At 41.4% G+C, this 25,251-nt stretch overlaps 1 protein-coding gene across 1 annotated transcript in view; it reads right to left on the bottom strand.

Annotated features, from left to right (window-relative positions):
• Positions 1–25,251, bottom strand: part of LOC122540761 (suppressor of tumorigenicity 14 protein-like) — a 121,133-nt gene that overhangs the window by 11,478 nt on the left and 84,404 nt on the right. The window contains exons 11-16 of the mRNA XM_043676959.1: positions 22,698–22,828; positions 22,173–22,277; positions 11,091–11,198; positions 10,613–10,726; positions 10,256–10,381; positions 1,328–1,511 (exon numbers count right to left, since the gene is read on the bottom strand). Coding sequence (XP_043532894.1) covers positions 1,328–1,511; positions 10,256–10,381; positions 10,613–10,726; positions 11,091–11,198; positions 22,173–22,277; positions 22,698–22,828 — 768 coding nt within the window. The remainder of the gene's footprint in view (positions 1–1,327; positions 1,512–10,255; positions 10,382–10,612; positions 10,727–11,090; positions 11,199–22,172; positions 22,278–22,697; positions 22,829–25,251) is intronic.

The following is a 25,251-nucleotide window of genomic DNA, read 5'->3' as shown; positions in this document are numbered from 1 at the left end:
AGAGCACAAGCATATGACTTGCTTGGCTTCATCATTCTCCTTGAAGAACAGAAGATTGAGAGGAGATTTGGCAGAGGTGTTCAAAAATCATGACAGATCTGGACTGAATATATACAGAGAAATTGTTCCCATTGATGGAAGGATCAATAACCAGAGGGCATGTAGAGTTTAAGGTAACTGTTAACATAAGCAATGGCAACCATGAGATTAAAAAAATGATATAGTGAGTGAATTAGGATTGGAATGCACTGTCTGAAGCATGGGGCATTCAATTGAGGCTTTCACGAGGAAATTGGATGAGTAAGTGGCAAGTCCAGTCAGTTCAATCTCAACGGCAGGAAAGCTCTTAAAAACTACTTCAAACAAAATGAATAACTTTTTTTTTGCTATTTCTTTTGTAAAATATAGGCATCTTTGAGAGAAAGTGAGGGCTGCAGATGCTGGAGATCAGAGCTGAAAATGTGTTGCTGGAAAAGCGCAGCAGGTCAGGCAGCATCCAAGGAACAGGAGAATCGTTATAGACCGTGAGGAAGATAGTGTGGAATCTCAAAAGTTGGTAGAATGGTTGGAAATTAGGCATATTACATTTTATGCAAAGAAATGTGAAATTATATAAAGGGAGCACAAAAGCAGAGCGATTTCGGAGTAGATATGCACAAATTGTTGAACATAGCAGGTCAGGTTGCGAGAGCACAAGCATTTGACTTGCTTGGCTTCATCATTCTCCTTGAAGAACAAAAGATTGAGAGGAGATTTGGCAGAGGTGTTCAAAAATCATGACAGATCTGGACTGAATATATAGAGAGAAATTGTTCCCATTGATGGAAGGATCAATAACCAGAGGGCATGTAGAGTTTAAGGTAACTGTTAACATAAGCAATGGCAACCATGAGATTAAAAAAATGATATAGTGAGTGAATTAGGATTGGAATGCACTGTCTGAAGCATGGGGCATTCAATTGAGGCTTTCATGAGGAAATTGGATGAGTAACTGGCAAGTCCAGTCAGTTCAATCTCAACGGCAGGAAAGATCTTAAAAACTACTTCAAACAAAATGAATAACTTTTTTTTGCTATTTCTTTTGTAAGATATAGGCATCGCTGGTAAGACCAGAATTTGTACCTTGTCCCCTTGCTCTCACATTCAGTTATTCTCCATTTCTTCCCTCACCCCACTATCACTTTGTCTCCACCTCCCTCCATATCCTCTACTTCGCCTTCCCCAATTCTGTACCCAGAAATGAGAAAATCCATAATTCTAAACAAAGAACTCTCAATTTGCTGCACTGACAGAGATTCTCTATCTTAGCAATTAGTTGAGGACTTACTTGATATCCCTTGTGTCTTGGAAACAATGTGCAGCTGATACAAGCCAGCGATTAGATATCACTGAGGCTCCACATACGTTTCCCTTGTTCTTCAAATGGAGGCTGACCTGCCATGGCCATTCACCTGGCTCAGCTGCCACACCTCCCACAATACGAGAGTGCCTGTATGGCCGATATCCACAACCTGTTGACAAATCAGAAATCGGAGTTTGAGCGATCAGAGCTCACAGCTTCTGTACACTGCTGAGTTACATTTGCAGCAGATGTAATATTTTCCACATCACGGCACATGACCTAATGGTATAAAGATCTCAATTCTTCTGCACAGAGCTGGATCACAAGCTCCTTCCCCAATCAAGTCAAGACAATTCTTGATGTAATGGCAATGATATGCTGTCCCTCCTAAGCATTGTGAAAATAAGCAGAAACAAAACTCGGACTTTAAGAATCGGTTTGGGATAACACTCTGCTCCCGTCTGTGTAGCTCAGATTCATTCATATCAAGCTATAAGACAACAGGAAGGTTTAATTCAACAATTATGCTTTCTGGTTAACTTTAAAATGAACAAAAATAAAGCTATTTAAAATGCAGTTGTGAAATATAAAAACAACAAATTGGATAATGGCTTGCTTAAATGTCAGCTCAACATTCCCCTTCTCTCACTGTACTACATACTTTCACTGTACCCCATATATGTTGCCATCCTCTATCTCTCATACTGAACACCATTTATGACTGCATCCTCTCTCAAAAACTGAACCCCATCCAACTCCCTTTCTCACTTATATCCTTTTCAATAGAAGGCACAAAAATCTTCCAAAGAATTTTCATAATTCCAAAGATTTCATAAATAGGTGCAGAGAGACCAAAAACAAGGAGGCTGTGATAAACATGGACAAGACATTAGTTTGATTTCAGCTGGAATATTGTGTACAGTTTCTGGGGCCCCACCACAGGAAGGGTGTGAACACAGCTGATCAAGTGCAGAAGTAGGATAGGAGTGAGAATAGGATTTGCTAGTGCTGTTGGGGAGGATTTAAACCAATACGGTACAGGGATAGGAACCAATGCAGGCAGTCACAGGGAAGTGAAATGGGACAAAAACAAAGGGCAGTAAAGGTAAAAGTGGAAGGCAGAAAAACTAACGATAACAATCACAAAGGGCCACACTTCACAAGGATTCTAAAAGGGTATGCTTACAGAATCTTACTATATTAGAACAGCAGATGAGTAGTTCATTATTTTGTTACGTATTTCATTAGAGTTACAGTTAAGTTAATTCTTTTGTTTTATTTTGTCTATATTTCAATGATAGTTTATAAATAACGTGTCCTTTGCTTCAAGCCTTGTAGTTTAACCAATCAAATTGCATCTGGAACACAACACAACGCCTTTAAAATAAGAAAAAGGTTAGGGTCTAGGCTATCTCCTTGAGGGGGTTTGGTCTGGTTCATAACTATATTGAGGGAGGATGGTACATGATAATCAGCAGGAAATTTTCTTGCCTATGTTTAACCTGAAGCCATGAAGACCTCATGTGGTCTGGAGTCAATGTTGAGGAATTCCAAAGGAATTCCGTTCCAATTTTCTACCACTGTGTCACTGCCTCTGCTGGGTCCATCCTGCTGGTGGGACAGAACATATTCAGGGACGGTGATGGTGGCGTCATATTCATGGAATCATGCCATACAGGCTACGTCAGGCTGTATGTGACATTTTGGCACTAGCTCCAGATGTTTATACGGACTTTGCAGAGTCTACACTGTTGTTTTTGCCTTTGTCATTTCTAGTACCTTGGTCGATGCCAGGTGGACCATCCTGTTTCAGTGGACTGGGGGAACTGTTTACACTCTTAAATGGATCAGAAACCAGAGGGCATAGAGGGCAAACAAACACAGACTGAAAAGAAACCTTCACACTGAGTAGTTAGAATTTGGGTACACTGCCTGAAGTGCAGTTAAGGTAATTGCAATTAGCATTCAAGAGGGCATTATTTTTGTTAAATAATCATCTGATATGTAGAGTTACAAGGAAAGGCAGGAAATTGAAATTAAGTTCAAATACTTAAAAAGCCAGTGCAAATATAATAGACTGATTGCCTTCATTGGTCTGAGCAAAGAGTATAAAAATCAGCAAGTCTTGTTGCAGCTGTGTAGAACTTTAGTTAGGCCACATTTGGAATATTGTACACAGTTTTGGTCACCACACCACAAGAAGGATGTGGAGGCTTAGGAGTGGGTATAGAAACAGTCTATAGTCTGGTTGGAGGGTGTAAGCTATGAGGAGAGATTAGACAAATTTGGTTTGTTTTCACTTGAACATCAAAGGATGAGGGTGACCTGATAGAAGTTTACAACATTATTAAAGAACACCAGGTTATAGTCCAACTGATTTATTAGGAAGCACTAGCTTTCGGAGCACTGCTCCTTCAGAACTGAAACTAGCATGGTCATTCTAAAAGATTATAGTCCAACAGGTTTAATTGGAAGCACACTAGCTTTCGGAGCGACGCTCCTTCACAGGTGGTAGTGGAGGGCTCAATCCTCACACTGTAAATTTTTGCTATAAATTCTGTGTGTTATGTAACTGAAATTATACATTGAAAAATTGATTGTCTGTTAAATCTTTCATCTGTTAGAATACCGTGATAGTTCGGTATCACCTAATGAAGGAGCGTCGCTCCGAAAGCTAGTGCGCTTCCAATTAAACCTGTTGGACCATAACCTGGTGTTGTGTGATTTTTAACTTTGTACACCCCAGTCCAACACCGGCATCTCCAAATCATTCTAAAAGATGAGAGACTTAAACAATCCATATCTTTTTCAATAAATCATTTCAGTTACATCACACTGTATACTTTTGCTACAAATTCAGTGTCTTACGATATTTTACTCCACAACCACCTAATGAAGGAGCAGCACTTTGAAAGCTATTGGACTATAACCTGGTGTTGTGATTTTTAACTTTGTACACCCCAGTGCAACACCAGCACCTCCAAATCATAACATTATTGTCCAGTTCTGGTCACCCTATTATAAGAAAGATTTGAAGCGGGTTCAGAGGAGGTTTACCAAGATGCTGCCTGGACTGGAGGGCTTATCTTATAAGGAGAGGTTGACTGAGCTCTGACTTTTTTCTTTGGAGAAAAGGAGGAGAAGAGGGGACCTAATTGAGGTATACAAGGTAATGAGAGGCATAAATAGAGTCGATAGCCAGAGACTATTTCCCAGGGCAGAAATGACTAACACGAGGGGTCATAGTTTTAAGCTGGTTGGAGGAAAGTATAGAGGGGATGTCAGAGGTGGGTTCTTTACACAGAGAGTTGTGAGAGCATGGAATGCGTTGCCAGCAGCAGTTGTGGAGGCAGGGTCATTGGGGACATTTAAGAGACTCCTCGACATACATATGGTCACAGAAAGTTGAGGGTGCATACATGAGGATCAGTGGTCGGCACATCATCTTGGGCTGAAGGGCCTGTTCTGTGCTGTACTGTTCTATGTTCTATTAGAGGTGTCAATAGTTGGAGTCTTTTGCCTAGGGTATAAATGTCAATTACTATGGGACATTGATTTAAGGTAAAAGACAGTAAATTTAAACAAAATGTGAGAAGCAAGTTTTTTTCATACAGAGTGCCTCGAATGCACTGCCAGAGGGTGGTGCTGGAGCCAAGTACAATAGCAACACTTTATATATCTGTTAAGATGCCTCTCAATAGGCAGTTGGGTACAGACTGTGCAGACGCAAAAGGTTCTTAGGGTAAAAGAGATCATGCATCAGCACAGACCAAAGAGCCTGTTTCTGTGCTGCACTCTTATTTATAAAAGGATATAAAAAACAACGGGGCATTTATATGGTCTTAACACTATCATGGAGAGATAACAAGGCTTTAAGCGAAGTTGATAAATTTATGAGAGTTCTTTGAGGATGTAACAAGCATTTAGATTTTCAAAAGATGTCACATAAAAGGCTACCACACAGGCAAAGAGCTTGTGATGTTGAGGGATAATATATCAAATAGATAGAGGATTGATTAGCTAACAAGAAATAAAGAACCAGTATAACTAGTTTATTTTCAGGTAGGCAAACTATAGCTAGTGGAATGCTGCAGGGATCACTGATGGGGCTTTAACATTTTCCAACGTGTAGTCACAACATGGCTGAAAGGGCCAACCATGTTGTTGCCAGATTTGGTGACAGCACAAAGCTACGTACGAAATCAAATTCTTAGGAGAATACATTGAGTCTGAAATGGGACATAGAGAAGTGAGCCTCAAAAATTTGGTAGCACCATATGTGAAAGTGTGAAGTTGTCCACTTTGGCATGAAAACATTGAAAACAAACAGAAAATAATTTAAGTAGAGATGTATTTTACAATACTGCAGAGAAAGTGATCATTTTGTATGGCCACTGATCGCGTGACTGTCAGGTAATGATGGCCACAGTAAAATTATGGTTAATTGGGATCACATTTATGTGAATATTGACAGGGGCGGGGACTCTGACAGGAGATATATCGGTTGAAGGGGGGTTAAGTTATGTCAAGAAATTGCCCAGATGATTATTAACTGGACACAGGAGGATACAGTGCAGGAGGTGGGTAGAGTAAAAACAGCACTACAAAGAGTAGATGAAGGCTTCTGACAGGCCCCAGGACCCTTCACAACCTAGAAGACCAGCAATGGTCAACACCTTAGACATAGAGTTAAAAAACCAGATACAGTCCCTCCATCAGAAAATGCAAGTTATTAGTAGAAATAGTTAGCAGGATCAGATACGATTAGGCCAGATAAGTCAGGACGCATCCCAGGTGACACTAAATGCAATTAATTTTATGAAGCACCTTCAGGATATGACAAACCTGATCATTGACCGTACAGCCACCACTTTTAAGGAGGCACATGAGGCTGAGATACACTAGCTGAACATTGACCATGATTAGTACAATTTATTGCAACTTGAAGCACACCAAGTACCAAATTGGGTGTATGGTAAGCAACTTTTTAAAAAAAAAAAGTGGTTGGAGACCAGCTCTCCCTCTGTCATCTTAGAAGTCTGACGCTAACCAATTGAGTACTGGGCACCCACAATGATGTGGGGGGGAATGTGTCGAACTGCCTGACTTGTAAATACAGACAGTACCCACTGGGGTGGGGGGGCAGGGTTAGAGGACATGGTGACAGAGAATGTAACAAGTAACACTGAAAGAAAGGGAAAAAATGGGAGTTGGTTCACAATTTGAAGGTGTTGAACTTAATATTAAATGTCATCACAAGACAGAAACTTGAAAATTGTGGTTTCAGTTCTTGTGAAAATTAGTCATTATCTATTTGCCTGCGAATAATCAGTTGTTTTTTGCAATATTCTGCTGTGGGACAGATGCACTACATGGCGACAGCAGCCATGAACTATACCATGGGACAGAAACAGTGTCCTTTGAAGCAACATAATGTAGCCGTCGAAAATGTGACCTCAGACCTGGTTATTGGGAGACAAACCTTGCCTTGGCCAATAACACAAGTGGTAATGAGGGAAAATCTCTAACGATTCAATGCACCAATACTAATCAAGATCTGTCAAGGCATGTTGCCATCGAGTTGCTACTTCCAATTCCAAACATAACAGCAGACTGGACACAAATTGCGGAAGAGGCAAAAGGAGCTAATCCATCAAACTAAACACACAAAAACAATTAGAATGCGTGTTGATAATGTAAATGGAATTTTGTGAGACTCTGCAGCCGTAATATTGATTGTAATACTCAATAAGTATCAGCTCAGAAGGCGGAAAAATTAAATTATATCAAGGTTAGAAGTTGAAGTTGTAACAAAACAGAAGGGATGATTGTTATTATAAAAGGGATCATGTCAATCAAGTCATTAGACTTTTTAAATATATATATATATATACACACACACATAATGCAGATGTAACACACCCACTGGGATTGATGGTGATCCCATGAGCAGTTAAGGTCATTTTCCTTTCATTCTGCTAAGATAGATACCTTTGGATTGATAAGAGGGAGATGTTGGCCAGTGGCTGCTCACACAAAAACAGCAGCTTGTGAACTCAAGTTACTGGAGCCCTAGCCCCTGTCTTGTGCTGGCTGGAACAAGTTCAAATCTAGTCAGTTCAGGGGAATGACACAAGGTGTATATCCTTATCTGGTGGAAAAGTAATGAGGTAATTCTAAGAGAGTGTCTTTGGAGTGAGGTTATAGCGGGAAGACACAGGATCACCAGATGAGCCAAAGGAAAAGAGCCAATTGGGTAAGATAATGAAAAAGGATTAGAACAAAGAATTTTGGGCATTCTATCAGTGAAAACTTTGGAGACCAACCTTGACTGAAGTTGAGGACCCTCTGCTTGGAAGCGTAGAGATTACACAGAGAATCTGGGAATTGCCTAGTCAGCCTGAGCTCCTGTTCTTGAGTTTTAGCCTTTACTTTCAGTGACTGTTAAGTGGACCGTTTGAAAAAGCTAGTGGGTGTGCACATAGATTTGAGTTTTGTATGAACTGCATGCCTGCTTTTAACCGTTTCGTCTGTTTTAACTAACGAATAAATTTGATTCAGACTTAACTCTTTTCCTCTTTGCACTGAGCCAATAACTGTTGCTAAGGGTGGTAACCAGGCAACACTGGCAAGGGATTTTTTTGCTACACCCATAACTGTTGTTGAACCAAGGGGTGCTTGCGAGGCTCAGCTATTTCAGAGGACAGTTAATGGGCAGCAAGGTGGCTCAGTGGTTAGAACTGTCGCCTCACAGCGCCAGGGGACTGGGTTCGATTCCAGTCTCAGGCAACTGTCTGTATGGGTTTCCTCTGGATACTCCAGTTTCCTCCCATAGTCCAAAGTTGTGCAGGTTAGGTGAATTGGCCGTGCTAAATTATGAGGTAAAAACAATGACTGCAGATGCTGGAAATCAGATTCTGGATCAGTGGTGCTGGAAGAGCACAGCAATTCAGGCAGCATCCGAGGACAGGCAAAATCGACGTTTCGGGCAAAAGCCCTTCATCAGGAATAAAGGCAGAGAGCCTGAAACATGGAGAGATAAGCTAGAGGAGGGTGGACTGTAAAACCTGTGCACACACCTCCTCCCTCACCTCCATCCAAGGCCCTAAAGGAGCCTTCCACATCCATCAAAGTTTTACCTGCACATCCACTAATATCATTTATTGTATCCGTTGCTCACGATGCGGTCTCCTCTACATTGGGGAGACTGGACGCCTCCTAGCAGAGCGCTTTAGGGAACACCTCCGAGACACCCGCACCAATCAACCAAACCGCCCCGTGGCCCAACATTTCAACCCCCCCTCCCACTCTGCCGAGGATATGGAGGTGCTGGCCCTCCTCCACCGCCGCTCCCTCACCACCAGACGCATGGAAGAAGAACGCCTCATCTTCCACCTCGGAACACTTCAACCCCAGGGCATCAATATGGATTTCAACAGTTTCCTCATTTCCCCTTCCCCACCTCATCCTAGCTTCTAACCTCCAGCAACTCGATCCCCTGACCTGTCCGGACTTGTCCGACCTGCCCAGCTCCTTTTCCACCTATCCACTCCACCCTCTCCTCCCTGACCTATCACCTTCATCTCCTTCCCCACTGACCTATTGTACTCTATGCCACTCTCTCCCCACCCCCACCCTCCTCTAGCTTATCTCTCCACGCTTCAGGCTCTCTGCCTTTATTCCTGATGAAGGGCTTTTGCCTGAAACGTCGATTTTGCCTGTCTTCGGATGCTGCCTGAATTGCTGTGCTCTTCCAGCACCACTGATCCAGAACCCGTGCTAAATTATCCATAGTGTAGGTTAGATGCATTAGTCAGGAGTAAATGCAGAGTAATAGGGTAGGGGAATGGGTCTGGGTGGGATTCTCTCTGGAGGGTTGGTGTGGACTTGTTGGGGCAAATGGCCCGTTTCCACACTGTAGGATTCTATGATTCGAGTTAAGGATCAAACATATTGCTGTGATCCAGAACAGGTAAAAACAGATTTCCTTCCCCAAGGATTAGCAAGTAGAATTTTAAAAGACTCAGTCTATCCAATCTCCCCTCATAACTGAGTTTGTTTTTCCTGGAGCAGGGGAGGCTGACATGGGGGATCTGACTGGGGTAAATAAAAATTATGAAGGGTATAGAGAGTGTGGATCATGAGAATATTTTATGCATGGCAGGTATGTCTAAGACCAGAAGGCATAAGTTTAGGGTGAGGAGTAAATGGTTTAGAGGAGATCTGAGAATTTTTTTTTCACCCAGCGGGTAGTGGAAATTTGGAACACACTGCCTGAGACAGTGGTAGAACAGGTAGTCTCAACATTTAACTGGCATCTGGATAAGCACTGAAAATGTAATAGGCTGTGGACCAAGTGTAGGTAGATGGATTGGTGTAGTTTAGTGTTTGTTGGTCAGCGTAGACATGCAGGGGGAAATTGGTTTAGTTCAGTTGGCTGGGTTGTTGGCTTACAGAGCAGTGGGACGCCAACAGCATTGGTTCAATTCCCATCACCAGTTTGAGGATACCATTAAGGACTCTCCTTCTCAATCTCTTCCACTGCTTGAAGTGACCCTCAGGTTAAATCACCACCAGTCGCTTCTTTCAAAAACTGGTAAGACTATGGCGATGCAACAATAGGACATGCAGGACTCTATGACCCTCTTATTTAATAACTATGCTTCATGGTCACCCTCACTAGCTTTGAATTCCAAATGTAATTAACTGACTTCAAACTTACAAACTGCTGCAATAGTGAAATTTAAATCCATGTCCCGGAGCATTTCCTCTGGATTATTGGTCCAATGATATCCAATACCACAATCAGACCTTATTAAATGGTGATGCAGGCTCAAGGGAACGGGAAAGATTCAGTTCAAACTTAAGTATCAAGCACACAGAAAAGGCTGTGATGCAGCAATAAATACTTACTACAGTTCTGCTCATCTGAACCATCTTCACAATCCTTTGTTCCATCACATTCTGGATTCTTCTTTTGGATGCAGAGACCATTCTTACAACTGTAGGTATTAGAGGTGCAGGGGACCGAACCTTGTTCTACAAAGAGAAAATAAACATCCAACTATTCATCAGGAAGCTAATCAGTTTCATAACTCAATACTGCCTCACCAATCACTGCAAACTTCTTTTAAAAGTTTGCAACAAGGTAGAAGAAGAAAACAATGCCCAGCACTGCTGGCACAGGTACAACAGATGGCTAGACAAATGCTGTCCCCAAACATTTTCAGGGAAGGCACAACTCAGGAGTGAGATCTTGTTGCTGCTTACCATTCTTGCAATCTTTCTCATCGCTTCCGTCTCCACACTCATTAACCTGATTGCATTTTTGTTCCTTCGGGATACACTTTCCATTTGCACATTTCATCTCTTCACCATCACACTCTGAAAAATACAGAAATGACCAAGCATGAAGTTATTCCAATATCATTCTCCATCCAAAAGTACACCCTGTAGCCTTACGTGGAGAGAAATGTGGAAGAAAATAGGAGAGAGAAAAGTAAAAGTGGTTACTCGATGGGTAGTTCCAAAAGGCACCAAAAGGAATTTTCGGATGGGCAATATAAATAAATAAACTAGCTGAACCAAGAATGGCCACATCCCACAGAAGACGACAGAAGTTAGAGGGAGGGGCAATGGAAGAGGTGGGGTGAGGAAGTTACTGAACTAATGAGAAATGTGGTAGAGAATGGCAGGTGGGAGAACAGATCAAGGAATTATTGTAGCTATAATGGGTCAAAGTACTTACCGCAATTCATCTCATCACTGTTATCACCACAGTCGTCAACACCATCGCATCTCCAGAACATGGATTTACACAGACCAATATTACACCTGAACTGGTCTTTGCTGCAAACTGCGATGGAGGGAGAAGAAATCAGTAACATAACAGTGTGGATCATCAACCTCACCCAGGGTTACCTCACTGTCAAAATCTAGAAATCAATTCCACAAAAGAACAATCTGTTGTGCCAAACAAGTGTTTTCTGACGTCATTCCCAAGTGACAACTCTGATTTTAAGATTCTTACTTTGTTCTTGATTTCTGCAGAAGAATTTCCACCATACTAAAATCTAACATTTTAAACTTTTGAATTATATTAAAATCTCAAAGTAAGACAAATTGAATTTGGTGTACAGCATATCCTCATAATCTGATCTTCTAAATTACACATTAAAAAAAAACTTGGTGTGTCCGGAATGGAACAGTTCTTCAAATACAATTTGAATCATATTTTTTGCTTTGATAAATCTCACCTGTTCTGCACCATTGCTGACTGATTATTTCTTGTAAGTGTACATTGTGTGTACATGGCCAACTAAACCTCTTTGCTACTCCAGTTACTGATTTGTCACAAGTCAGAATATATTCTAATTTGTCTCAGATTCAGAACAGATGATCTCTTTTTATACACAGTGCCCAGCCCTGTCTTAGACTATCTAGCACAAACGTAGGTACAGTATCACTGCATCACGAGAGCCTGAGTTCAAGAATTGTGTCATAACATACCTGATCTGGTTGATTAAAAAAAAGCTACAAAGCCCTGTTGGTTCAGGTCATAAGGAGCAGTGTATGTACATTAGTTTGATTTAATATACAGAATTAAATCGGTAATCAATAGAAGAAGCCACTTAAGATCTGTCAAGCTCAATTGCCTTCTCTTTTTAGCAGTTTTTCCAGAACATTCAGCTAAATTAACCATTCCTAACCAGGGGAAAGAGGAAAAGGCAGGCACAGATTGTGGATTGATTAAAGGTCACGCAGAGATCATGACTGTCTTGTTTAGGCCGACAGATGGAACTATCTGCCTATACTAGGAATCTACACAGTGGCCTCCATTTTCACAGAAGTAGTGAATTAGTTTTCGACTGCTAATTCCCTAAACTTTGAAATTCCACCCTAAATCTGTCTAGCCACTCTAAAGTCAATCTATAGTGATCACATTTGGTCAACTGTCCTAACTGTGTTAATTTCTGTTTGCAAAGTCTGTTATGAAATACCTTGGGATTTATTCTGCTGAAGCACTAGAGGGTATGAGCTATAAGGTGAGACTAGAAAAACTTGGGTTGTTTTCTCTGGACTAACAGAGGCTGAGCAGAGACTTGACAGAAGTCTATAAAATTATGAGATGCCTAAATAGAGTTGACTGTCAGAATCATTTTTCCCCAGAGTTGAAATGTTTAAAACCAGGGGGCATGTATTTAAGGTAAGGGGAGAAGTTCAAAGGAGATGTGAGGGGTAAGTTTATTTTTTACACAATGTATGGTAGAAATCTGCAACCCACTGCCAGAGATAGTGGTGGTGAAGGTAGATATGATAAGGATGTCGAAGGGATTTTTAGATAACTACATGAATGTGCAAGCAATAGAGGGATATGGAGCAAGGCAGACAGCAAGGATTAATTTAGTTTGGTGACATGTTTGGCACAATGTTGTGGGCTGAAGGGCCTGTCTCTGTGCTGTACCATACTATGTTCCATATAAATGCAATTTATTCTTTTAGTAATATCTGTGATACTTTAATTCATCATTATAAACCAAGTCAAACTCTGTTTAGAGAGAAATTGGAGTATCCTATGCTAATCCCATTTTCAATGGAAAATCTCACCATTGATCTGCAGAACTTCTGCACCTTTGAAGGAATTATTCAAGGACAATTATTCTTAAGACGACAGAAGGAAGAATAATATCAATTATTAAATTGACTTTGCAAAGTTGATGAATTCACGGCTGAATGTATTTCATGCCAACAAGCATTTTGAAGATTCTGTGTAACAGCTATAGTGATAAAAAATCAAGACATCTCTTTACACAGCAGCAAAAATTGAAATGTATCAATGGTGGGACTCAATGTTTAAGCCACTTCAATCAGGACTGCAATGATTAGGTGCTACTAAATTTTCAACAAGATTTAAAAATTGACAAGAAAAATTATAGATGCACAAAAGCAACCAACATCATTGAAAATGTTTCAGCTCCAAAACTGCATCTTGAATTACGATATATCTTCTCAGTTGGAACAGATATCTCAAATAAAAAGGAAATACTTTTCTTATTATATTTGTTATAGGGTCATAGAAGTGCACAGCACAGAAAGAGACCTTTGGCTTATCGTGGATGTACAATTCAAACAACAAACTACCTATTCTAATTCCTTAGTCTTGTATGCTTTGGCATTGCAAGTGCACTCTAAATGCTTCTTAAATCTTCAAGGGTTTTTGCCTCTCCCATTTTTACAGCGACAGTTCCTGATTCCTAACACCCTCTGGGTGAAAAATCTTTCCCTTACATCTCCTCTAAACGTCTGGCCCCTTACCTTTAATCTATGCTCCAGATCAATGATTCCTGTCAAGGGGAAAACTTGTTCTTTGTCTAGCCTATCTATGCCCCTCGATTAAGATAGGAGCAGAAGGCAGCCATTCAGCCCTTCAAGCTTGCTCCGCCATTCATCACTATCATGGCTAATTATCCAACTCAATAACCTAATCCTGCTTTTTCTCCATAACCTTTGATCCCATTCGTCCCAAGTGCTATATCTAGCCACCTCTTGAATGCAGGGAGAAAGTGAGAATTGCAGATGCTGGAGATCAGAGTCGAAGAGTGTGATGCAGAGAAAGCATAGCTGGACAGGCAGCGTCCGAGAAGCAGGAGAATCGACGTTTCGAGCATAAGGTCTTCATCAGGAATGCAGTTATGATGAAGATCTTTTGCTCAAAACATCGATTCTCCTGCTCCTCGGATGCTGCCTGACTGGCTGTGCTTTTCCAGCACCACACTCTTCGCCTCCTGAATACAGTCACTCTTTTGGCATCAACTACTTCCTGTGGTAATGAATTCCACAGGCTCACCACTCTTTGGGTGAAGAAATATTCGCTAATCTCCACCCTAAACGGTCCACCCAAATCCTCACACTGGGGCACACCCACCATCAGGAACATCCACCCTGTCTAATTATGTGCCCTCTCAATCTCCTCTGCTCGAAGGAAAACATGATGTGGAGGTGCCGGTTTTGGACTGGAGTGGAAAAGTTAAAAATCACTACTCCAGGTTATAGTCCAACAGGTTTATTTGGAAGGACAAGCTTTCAGAGTATGACCTGACAAAGGAGCACTCCGAAAGCTTATGATTTATTTGGAAGGACACATGGTGTTGTGTGAATTTTAACGAAGGAAAACAATCCAACCTAATCTCTCTTCATAGCCAAAATTCTCTAACCCAGGCAACATCTTGGTAAATCTCCTCTGTCACTTCTCCAGTGCAATCACATCCTTCCTTTAATGTGGATTCCAGACTGCACATAATACTCCAGCCATGGCCTAACCAACATTTTGTACAGCTCCAGCATAACCTTCCTGCTTTTAAACTTGAAGCCTCAGCTAATAAAGTCAAGTATACTATAAGTCTTAATTCCTGTATCCACCTTAAGGAATCAGTGGACATTCACATGAAGATCGATCTAGCACTTCTTAGGTTCCTATCATTCATCATTGATTCTGTTGCCTGGTTTTTCCTGACCAAATGGATTACCTCACAATTAGCCAGAGTAGTTTGTTGTAAAGATGGAAAAGCCCATGCTAAATAACTGATTTTTCCACTTGAAACAACAGCCCTGTTTCTCTTGGCATAGATGCTGCTGATGAACATACAGTTTTCAGCACTATTTTTATATCAAATTTCCAGCATGCATAAGATTTTGCCTCATGTTGGAATGAAGAACATCACACTATTAAAACAATCTAGAAGGGAGAGGCCGTGATATAAACCACATTCTATATTACTGATAATGTTTTTGTCTATTCAATTGCAACTTCGCTCAATGCTGAAGCCATTAAATGACAAAAATATTTATGTTGGACACTATTGTCATGTGATTGTTCTGAAGGCTTTCATGTTGTTTTTAGATTAGATTAGATTACATTACAGTGTGGAAACAGGCCCTTCAGCCCAACAAGTCCAAACCGACCCGCCGAAGCGCAACCCACCTACCTCTACATTTACACTTACTAAATTGCCTGTAGTGTTAGGTAAGGGGTATGGCCAATTCACCTGACCTGCACATCTTTGGACTGTGGGAGGAAACCGGAGCACATCTTTGGACTGTGGGAGCACTGCTGGCTCACAGCGCCAGAGACCCAGGTTCAATTCCCTCCTCAGGCGACTGTCTGTGTGGAGTTTGCCCATTCTCCCAGTGTCTACATGGGTTTCCTTTGGGTGCTCCGGTTTCCTCCCACAGTCCAAAAATGTGCAGGTTAGGTGAATTGCCCATAGTGTTAGGGGAATGGGTCTGGGTGGGTTGCTCTTCAGAGGGTCGGTGTGGACTTGTTGGGCCAAAGGGCCTGTTTCCACCTTGTAAGTAATCTAATCTAAACCTCAGCACAACATCGTGGCCAAAGGGCCTGTTCTGTGCTGTACTTTTCTATGTTCTAAAATGCCCACCAATGTTAACCCCATTTCCCTGCACTTGACCCATATCCTTCTAATCCTTTCCTATCCATGTATCTGTCCAAATCCCTTTTAAATGTTGTTAACGTTGTTAACACCTCAAACACCTTCACTGGCAGCTCATTCCATATTCATACCACCCTCAGAAAATATTTATTCTCTCCCCTCTAACCTTAAACTGATATTTTCCAGTCCTCAATTCCCCAACCCTGAAGACTGAGTGCATTTACCTTATCCATGATCTTATACACTTCTAATAAAGATCCCCCCTCCAGTCTTCCAAGCTGGAGAGAAAAATGTCCTAGCTTGTCCCAGCCTCTCCCTATAACTCAGACCATTGAGTCTTGGCAAACCCCTTGTAAATTTTTTCTGCACTCTTTCCAATTTAATATCCTTCGCATAGCAAAGTGACTGAAACTGAACACAATACTCCAAAGTGCGGCCTTACCAATGTCTTGTACAACTGCAACATAACTTCCCAACTTCTATACTCAGAGCCCTGTCTGATGAAGGCCAAAAGCCTTCTTCACTGAGCTGACTACCTGCGACTCACTTTTCACCTGAACTCCAAGATCCCTCTGTTCCACTACGCTCCTTAAGACCCTACCATTCACCATGAAACTCCTACCTTGATTTGACTTTGCAAAATGCAAGACCTCACACTTATCTATATTAAACTCAACTTGCCAATTCTCAGCTTACTTTCCCAGCTGAACAAGGTCCTGTTGCAATTTCTGGTAACCTTCTCACTGTCCACGATAACGCCAATTTTAGTGTCATCCACAAATTTACTAATCATGCCTTGTATATTCTCAACCAAATCACTGATACAGATAGCAAACGGCAAAGTGCCCAGCACCAACCCGAGGCACTCCTCTAGTCATAGATCTCCAGTCCAACAAGCATCCTTCCACTATTACCCTCTGCCTCCTACCATCAAGCCAATTATGTGTCAAATTTGCCAGCTCCCCCTAGATTCCATGCAATCTAACCTTCCAGAGCAGACCACTATGTGGAACCTTATCAAAGGCCCTACTGAAACAGAAAACAACTGTAAAATTCTGAGATTAGAGAGGGATTTTGGGGTTCTAGTGCAGCAGTCACAGAAAGTTAGTTGCAAGTACAGCATGGAAATCAAAAAAGCTAATAGGATGCTATCCTTTATTACAAGAGAAATTGAATATAAAAATAAGAATATTAAGCTTCACTTGTACAGGGCATTGGTCAAACTTTAATAACACCAAAACTGCACACATTACTCAAGATAAAGGAAGTAACAAAAGGAACTAGTTGCTGACATCCAAATTTGATCACACAACTATAATCACTGCACCCCTGAGGATCTTCACTGCATGAGCACTTCACTCTCAAAATCCTTCCCTAAAACCCTTTCTATCTCGCTTTAAGAATATCTTTGAAGAAAGTATTTTATTTTTTGCTCAGCTTTTGGTCATCTCATCCAATTTCTCCTTGAGTTTGCTTTACAGTTCATCTTTGGAACATTTCATGAGTATTCTACATAAACACAAGCTCCTTTTCCTTTTTTTATGAAACCTTATTCAACTTACTATGCCCAAGCTGCTCCAACATTGGCATCTACGTGACAATGTGGAAACTTGCTGAGGCAGATCTCTGTTTAATTCTTCTTTGGCCTCAGGGGAAGTGCCAGAGGACTGGAGAACAAGTAATGTGGTTCCCCTTTTTCAGAGGGGTGGTAGAGAAAAAACAGGAAATTACAGACTGGTGAGTCTCATATCGATGGTAGGAAAACTACTGGAGAAAACTGAAAGAGTGAATTAATACCCAATTAGACAGGCATGGGTTAATTCACAATAGTCAGCATAATTTTGTCAGATAGAAGTCATGACTGACTAATTTGTTAGAATTTTTTGAAAATGCAAACCAGTGTGTGGATGAGGGAAGTTTAGTTGAGGTAGTGTATATGGATTTTAGCAAAGCTTTCGACAACATCCCTCATGGGAGACTGATTAAGAAGGTTAAAGCACATGGAATTGAGGGAAACTTGGAGAGATGGATCAGAAACTGGCTTAGGAATAGGACCCAAAGGATAGTGGTAGAAGGCTGTGCGAGTGACTGGAGGCCGGTTTCCAGTGGTATACCACAGGGGTCAGTACTGGAGCCCTTAAAGTTTGATATTTACATAAATGATATAGATGAAACTGTGAGGGAACTGTTAAGCAAATTTGGAGGGGACACTAAGAATTATAGTTTATAGGAAGATATAAATGGTTTAGTCAGGTGGGCAAACGAGTGGCAGATGGTATTTACCCCGATAAGCCAAAGTGTAGAAGAAACAAGATGAGGGAGTATTTAATGAATGGCAGGGCACTGAGGTGCTTAGAGGAACAGAGGGATCATGGAGAAATTATTCACAGATTCCTGAAGTCAGCACAGCATGTGAATAGGACAGTTAAGGTGGCATATTAGACATTGTGGCATAAAGTATAGGAGCAAGGATATAATGTGCAGAGCGTTGCTTAGGCCACAAATGGAGAACTTGTGTGCAGTTCTGGTCACCTCACTGCAGGAAGGATGTGATAGCACTAGAAGGGATATAAAGAAGATTCACCAGAATGTTGCCTGGGATGGAGAATTTGAGCTATAAGGAGAAACTAGATAGGCTTTGACTGTTTTCTTTCAAGCAATGAAGACTGAGAGGAGACATGATTGAGGTGTATAAGATTATGGGGGTTATGGACAGGGTAACTAGAGTGCAGCTATTCATGTTGATTGAAGGGTCAATCATGAGGGCAAGTTTTGGGATAAGGGGCAGGAAATCCAGAGGGGATTTGGCTAAAAACATTCTTACTCAGCGGGTGGTGGGAATCTGGAAAGCATTGTCTGAGAATGTAATGGACACTGGTATTCATATAACATTTTAAAAATATTTTGACAAGTACTTCAAATATCATAATATTCAAGGATATGGGACAAATGCAGGAAATTGAGATTAGCCCATCAAGTATTTACCTACATAGCTACCACTGAAAGTGCACTAAAGAGCCTTTTCTGTGTGGTATGATTCCATGTCCTGTGACAAAAAGCAGAACAATTTAACCTGGCCAATTACCATCCCAGTTCTGAACTCTCAATTAGCAATATCCATGATTTGGGCTACAAAGTGGCAAGTTACATTTGCTCCACACAACAGTTCACAGAGAGATTTTGTTAGGTTAAATAAGAGGACAAAACATTGGTAGATGGAGCATAATATTAGAAAATGTGAACTTGTTAATTTTGGAAGGGAGATCAAAAGGACACAATATTACTGGTGACCGGGATTAGGCATAATTAACATGGTTTTGTGAAGGGTAGGTCGTGCCTCACAAACCTTACTGAATTCTTTCAGAAGGTGACCAAACAGGTGGATGAGGGTAAAGTGGTTGATGTGGTATATATGGATTTCAGTAAGGCATTTGATAAGGTTTCCCATGGTAGGCGATTGCACAAAATACAGAGGCATGGGATTGAGGGTGATTTAGTGGTTTGGATCAGAAATTGACTAGCTGAAAGAAGACAGAGGGTGGTGGTTGATGGGAAATGTTCATCTTGGAGTTCAGTTACTAGTGGCGTACCACAAGGATCTGTTTTGTGTCCACTGCTGTTTGTCATTTTTATAAATGACCTGGACGAGGGTGTAGAAGGATGGGTTAGCAAATTTGCAGGTGACACTAAGGTCGATGGAGTTGTGGATGCATTACTGAAGGATGTTGCAGGTTACAGAGGGACATAGATAAGCTGCAGAGCTGGGCTGAGAGGTGGCAAATGGAGTTTAATGCGGAAAAATGTGAGGTGATTCACTTTGGAAGGTGCAACTGGAATGCCGAGTACTGGGCTAGTGGTAAGATTCTTGGTAGCGTTGATGAACAGAGAAATCTCTGTGTCCAGGTACATAGATCTCTGAAAGTTGCCACCGGATTTAGGGCTGTTAAGAAGGCGGACAGTATGTTAGCTTTTATTAGCAGAGGGATTGAGTTTCAGAGCAACGATGTCATGCTGCAGCTGTACAAAACTCTGGTGCGGTCGCACTTGGAGTATTGTGTACAGTTCTGGTCACTGCACTATAGGAAGGATGTGGAAGCTTTGGAAAGGGTTCAGAGGGGATTTACTTGGAAATTGCCTGATATGGAGGGAAGATCTTATGAAGAAAGACTGAGAGACTTGAGGCTGATTTCATTAGAGAGAAGGTGATTAATTATCTTTTGTGTCTTAATTAAGTCACGTTTCAGAGGTTTAGAAAGAGTGGACAGTGAGAGCCTTTTTCCTCGGATGATAATGGCTAGCACAAGGGGACATAGCTTTAAATTGAGGGCTAATAGATATAGAACAGATGTCAGAGGTAGTTTCTTTACTCAGAGTAGAAGGGGTATGGAATGGTCTGCGTGCAACAGTAGTAGATTCGCCAATTTTAAGGTTATTTAAATGGTCACTGGATAGACATTTGGATGAAAATGGAATAGTGTAGGTTTGATGGGCTTCAGATTGGTTCCACAGGTCAGCACAACATTGAGGCCGAAGGGCCTGTACTGTGCTATAATGTTCCATGGAGAGATTGCCTTCAGTAAAAGTTGAACTGATTCAAAATCTAATTATAATCTAGAATAATGAAAGGTGATCTCATTATAACATAAACGATTGTTAAGGGGCTTGACAGGAGAGGAGGATATTTTCCCTTCATGGGAGAGTCTCAGACCAAAGGGCATATTCTCAGATTTAAATAGCCACCCATTTTATTCTGATGTGAGACGGAATTTCTTCTCGCAGGGGCTTGAGTGCCTGTGCAACTCCTTCCCACATTGAGCGCTATAGGGCCAGAGTCATTGTCTCAGCCTTAAATATGCACAAATTCTTGATCAATAGGGAAATCAAGGGTATGTGGAAAGGGCAGGAAAATAGAGGTGAGGAATGTCATCAGCGCAGCCTCAGTCCTATTGTATGGCTACAATATGTCAAAAAGCGAGAATTTCTGCAGTGTGTAATTCACGTCCCAAAACCTATTCATCACTGACAAAACACAAATCATGAGTGTGATAGAATACTTTCCACTTACCTGGATGAGTGTAGCTCCAACAGCACAAGAAGTTGGCACTATCCAGGACAGAGCAGCCCGCTAGATAGTCACCACATCTGCAAATAGTTACTTCCTCCCACCTTACAGCAGTGTCAACTACACTCAAAAATGTACTGCTGAAATTCAGAGTTCCTAAAACAGTATCATCCAAAACCATGACAACTACCATCTACTAGGATAAGGGTAGCAGACACATGAGAACACCACCTGCTAAAAACCCCTCCAAAACACGCACCATGCTGTCTTGGAACTATATTGCTGTTCCTTTAATGTCATTGGTCAAAATTTTGGAATTCCCTCCCTCCCACCCAACAACATTGTGAACCAACCTACAACAGTTTAAGGTAGCACCTCATCAGATTTTCAACAGCAATTAGGGATGGGCTAGAAATGCTGGACCCACATGCCATGAATGAATAAAAAGTGATGTTGTTTCCTGGCTGGATCCCTAATTGTCCTTGAGAATGTGGTGCCAAGCTGCCTTCTTGACCTGCTGCTGTGTGTGGTTCAGATACACACACAATGCAATTCGGGAGGTAGTTTCAGAATTTTAAGTCAGTAACAGTGAAGGAATGTTGATGACTGGACTGGAGCACAGAAAGTTAGCAGCTTTGTGTTAGTCTTCTAAATTGTTGAAAGCAGGAAGAGGTATAGTTTTAAGGAACAGCAAAACAAATTTTCATTTTCAGAGTTAAGAGTATGAGCCACTGACAAGGTGAGCCTATTCCTGTATTGCAACCTCATTATAATAGTTTTTAAATTTATTCTAGAAAACTACTAAAGCACTGGAATCAATGGAGATACAGGGAGAAGCATGTTTCAATTTACTAGCCAAATAATTGCAGAGATATTTATGAAAAAAAACTCTCTCAGTCCAGCAACATTTCTATTACAACTGTTGCCACTTCATAGAATCTGTTCCTGATTTCACATCACACACTCAGAGGATCATCCTTCAAAGAGGGAGCTGAATAATTAATATTACTTGGGATGTAGCACTTGTACAAATTAAATTCTCTCAGGTTGTTATCTTTTGGTTGGAGCTAAAGATACCCAGACTCATGCTGTTACATTTTATAGAGCATTGTTTCATTGTATACACTTTCTCATGCACTCTTCCTGCTCTGTGGCTTTTGTCAATCTTTCAGCAGATGCTGTCCCAGAGCTTTCTTTTCTCATTCAGGATAGGGCACGTATAGTACATTTCTCTAATTATAAGACACCTACAACACCCATTATTACACAGGCACAAGCCCACCCTCACCAAAAGAAAACATTTGGTAAAAAGGACACTCACTGCAGCCGATTTCATCGCTGTGGTCCCCACAGTCGTTCCAGCCATCACACTTCAGGTCCTTCCCAATACAATTGCCGTTCTTGCAAGCTAACTTGTCGGTACAGGCTGTTTTTGGGAGGGTGGGGAGAGAGAGAGAGAGAGAGAGAGAGAGACAGACAAGATCGATTAGTTCTTAGATTTTCGCAAACTGTAAATGCTACTCATTGTTGATGTGTAAGCAAACGCAAAGCACTCTTTAGCAGCATTATTAGAGCAGATGTAGATAAATAACCAAAGTTACATTTCAAAGCAGTCACCAGTAGTGGAGCAATTAAAATCAGGGAGACACACACTGGGAGTCAAGACAGACAGAGATAGATTTAGAACAACCACCTGTGAGCATGTGCATGTTACATGAAATGAAGCTGAAGAGACATATCAGAGTGAGTTTGGGCTGCTTTAATCATTCTATGCATTACCTCCTTGTAACCTCCCACCGTTTCTCTCACCTGTCCCCACACCCTTAATCATCCCTCTGCAACTTACATGTACTCGGGTCGTAAGGTTCAAAAGTAGCAAAAAATCCCCGATCTGACTCCGCTTCATTAGAGTGGAATCTCACTGTCATCTCATTTCCATGGCCCAGTTTAATTTGTGTTGATTGCTTTCCACAGATCCTGAAACATGCACAGAATACAGGTAATCCAACAGCAACGAGTAGAGGGCCTTCAAACACAGTAAAACTAGTCTGGATACTTAAAGAAATTACGACATAATAATGAAGACCATTGAGACAGGTTAAAAAAGGTAAAATCAGTATAGTCCTAGGGATGTTCTCCCATTAAAAAGAGATGTCTAGAGATGATTTAACCAGAGGGTCACCATGTCTAAGGTGAAGGGGGTGCGGGGTCAGGGAGAATGTTGAAGAGAGTCCTTCATGGTAACCTCAGCAGGTGCAGGAATTGAACCAACGCTGTTGGCCTCTCTGCATTGCAAACCAACCATCCAGCCAACTGAGCTAGCCAACTCCCTTGTATTTGACCAACTTGTCAAATTTGTATTTAAAAAAAACTTTCTTAAAGGTACAGAGATATATAAATAGGAAAACAGAAGTTTGGGAGGTGGAGGAATGCTAGCTGAAGGCAGGGCCATCAATAGTGGAGCACTTAAAACTGAGTAAGCTCAAAAACTTCGAACTGGAGGTGCAGAGGGTCAAGGGACAGGAGGACATGGTCAAGGCTATTGAGAGATCAAAAATAAAAATTTCAGAAGCAAAATCAGAACTAGTACGGGATACTAGTTCTGGGCGGCACGGTGGCACAGTGGTTAGCACTGCTGCCTCACAGCGCCAGAGACCCGGGTTCAATTCTTGCCTCAGGCGACTGATTGTGTGGAGTTTGCACGTTCTCCCTGTGTCTGCGTGGGTTTCCTCCGGGTGCTGTGGTTTCCTCTCTCAGTCCAAAAATGTGCAGGTTAGGTGAATTGGCCATGCTAAATTGCCTGTAGTATTAGGGGCAGGGGTAAATGTAGGGGAATGGGTCTGGGTGGGTTGCACTTCGGCGGGTCGGTGTGGACTTGTTGGGCCGAAGGGCCTGTTTCCACACTGTAATGTAATCTAATCTAAAACTAGTTTGTCATGCCCAGAAAATGTGCACAAAGCTGAGACCAATCTAGGAAGTATGTATGCATTGGACAGAGGAAACAAAATGATTAATCCATCTTAACAACATAACTTCCTTATCTCTTAATCATTCGTATAGAGAAGCTGGGATAATTCTCCTTGGAGAAAAAGCTCTAGAGTGACAGAAGATCTTATAGAGTGTTAAAAATCATGAGGGAGACGTGGGGCTGGAACAGAGCTGACAGAAAAAATTCTTGGAGGCTCAGTGTTTAGTACTGCTGCATCACAGCACCAGGGACCCGGCTTCGATTCTAGCCTCGAGTGGAGTTTGCACAATTCTCCCCATTAATTTTTTGTGATTTTCTCTCTGCCTCAATTATTTGGATTTTAGGTTATCCCCTTCATTTGCTATTTAGATGTTGACACTTTACTCACGTCATTTGTATGATCTTTTGATATCTCTGCTATAAATTCTCTGCATACGTATCACCTGAAGGGGCAGCACTTCAAAAGATTATAATTTTAAATAAAGCTGTTGGACTATACTCTGCAGTCATGTGACTTCAGGCATTAAGAAGGCAGGAGACAAATTACTTGGTATAGTATTCCTTGACTCTGACCTGATTGTGTAGTCGCAATATGTATATGACTATTTGTGTTCAGTTTCTAGTCAACAGTAATCGTCCAGGATATAAACGGTGGGGGATTCCATTAAAAATCAAGGAACAGTGGCTAGAGTTTGTCTTGTTGGTGGTGGTCATTGCCTGGCACTTGTGTGGCATGAATATCAATTGCCACTTGTCAGTCTAACCTGAGTTGTTTGGGTCTTGTTGCACTTGAACATGGGCTGCTTTAGTATCTGAGGAGTCACCAATAGTATTGAACATATGCAATCATTAATGAACATCCCCACTTCTGACATTATGATGGAAGGAGAGGATGAAGCAGTTTATGATGATTGGGACAAAACACTAGGCCTAAGGAATGCCTACAATGACATGCTGACAGTCAGTTAGACAGAGCAGCTTGGCAGATATCTTTCAACTCCAGTAGCACCAGGGTTCCTGGATGTCATAGTCATTAGCATTCTGCAGCAGGTGTCACCAAAGAACTGACATAAAGCATTATAGTTTGGTTTCTGTTGTCACACTGAAAAGTGTGTAATTTTTATAACCGTGAAACTCTTTTGTTTTCAGCTGATAAATGAAATTTCAATACTTAACCCGAGAATGTATTTTGTGCAATATTGCAAGGTTTGTAGTTCAGGTTGAGGTTTAGGGTGTAGGTTTGCTCGCTGAGCTGTAGGTTTGATATCCAGACGTTTCATTACCTGGCTAGGTAACATCATCAGTGGCGACCTCCAAGTGAAGCGAAGCTGTTGTCTCCTGCTTTTGAGAAAATTAGCCACCAAGATGCATGAACACTAGCTAGCCACAAAAAGACACAACCCTCTCTTCCTCGTAGCCCTACACACGGATG

This window comes from Chiloscyllium plagiosum, chromosome 35 (genome assembly GCF_004010195.1).
Source record: "Chiloscyllium plagiosum isolate BGI_BamShark_2017 chromosome 35, ASM401019v2, whole genome shotgun sequence".
Lineage (NCBI taxonomy): Eukaryota > Metazoa > Chordata > Chondrichthyes > Orectolobiformes > Hemiscylliidae > Chiloscyllium > Chiloscyllium plagiosum.
The sequence above is the reverse complement of the archived record's forward strand: the minus strand, read 5'-3'. Positions and strand labels throughout refer to the sequence as shown.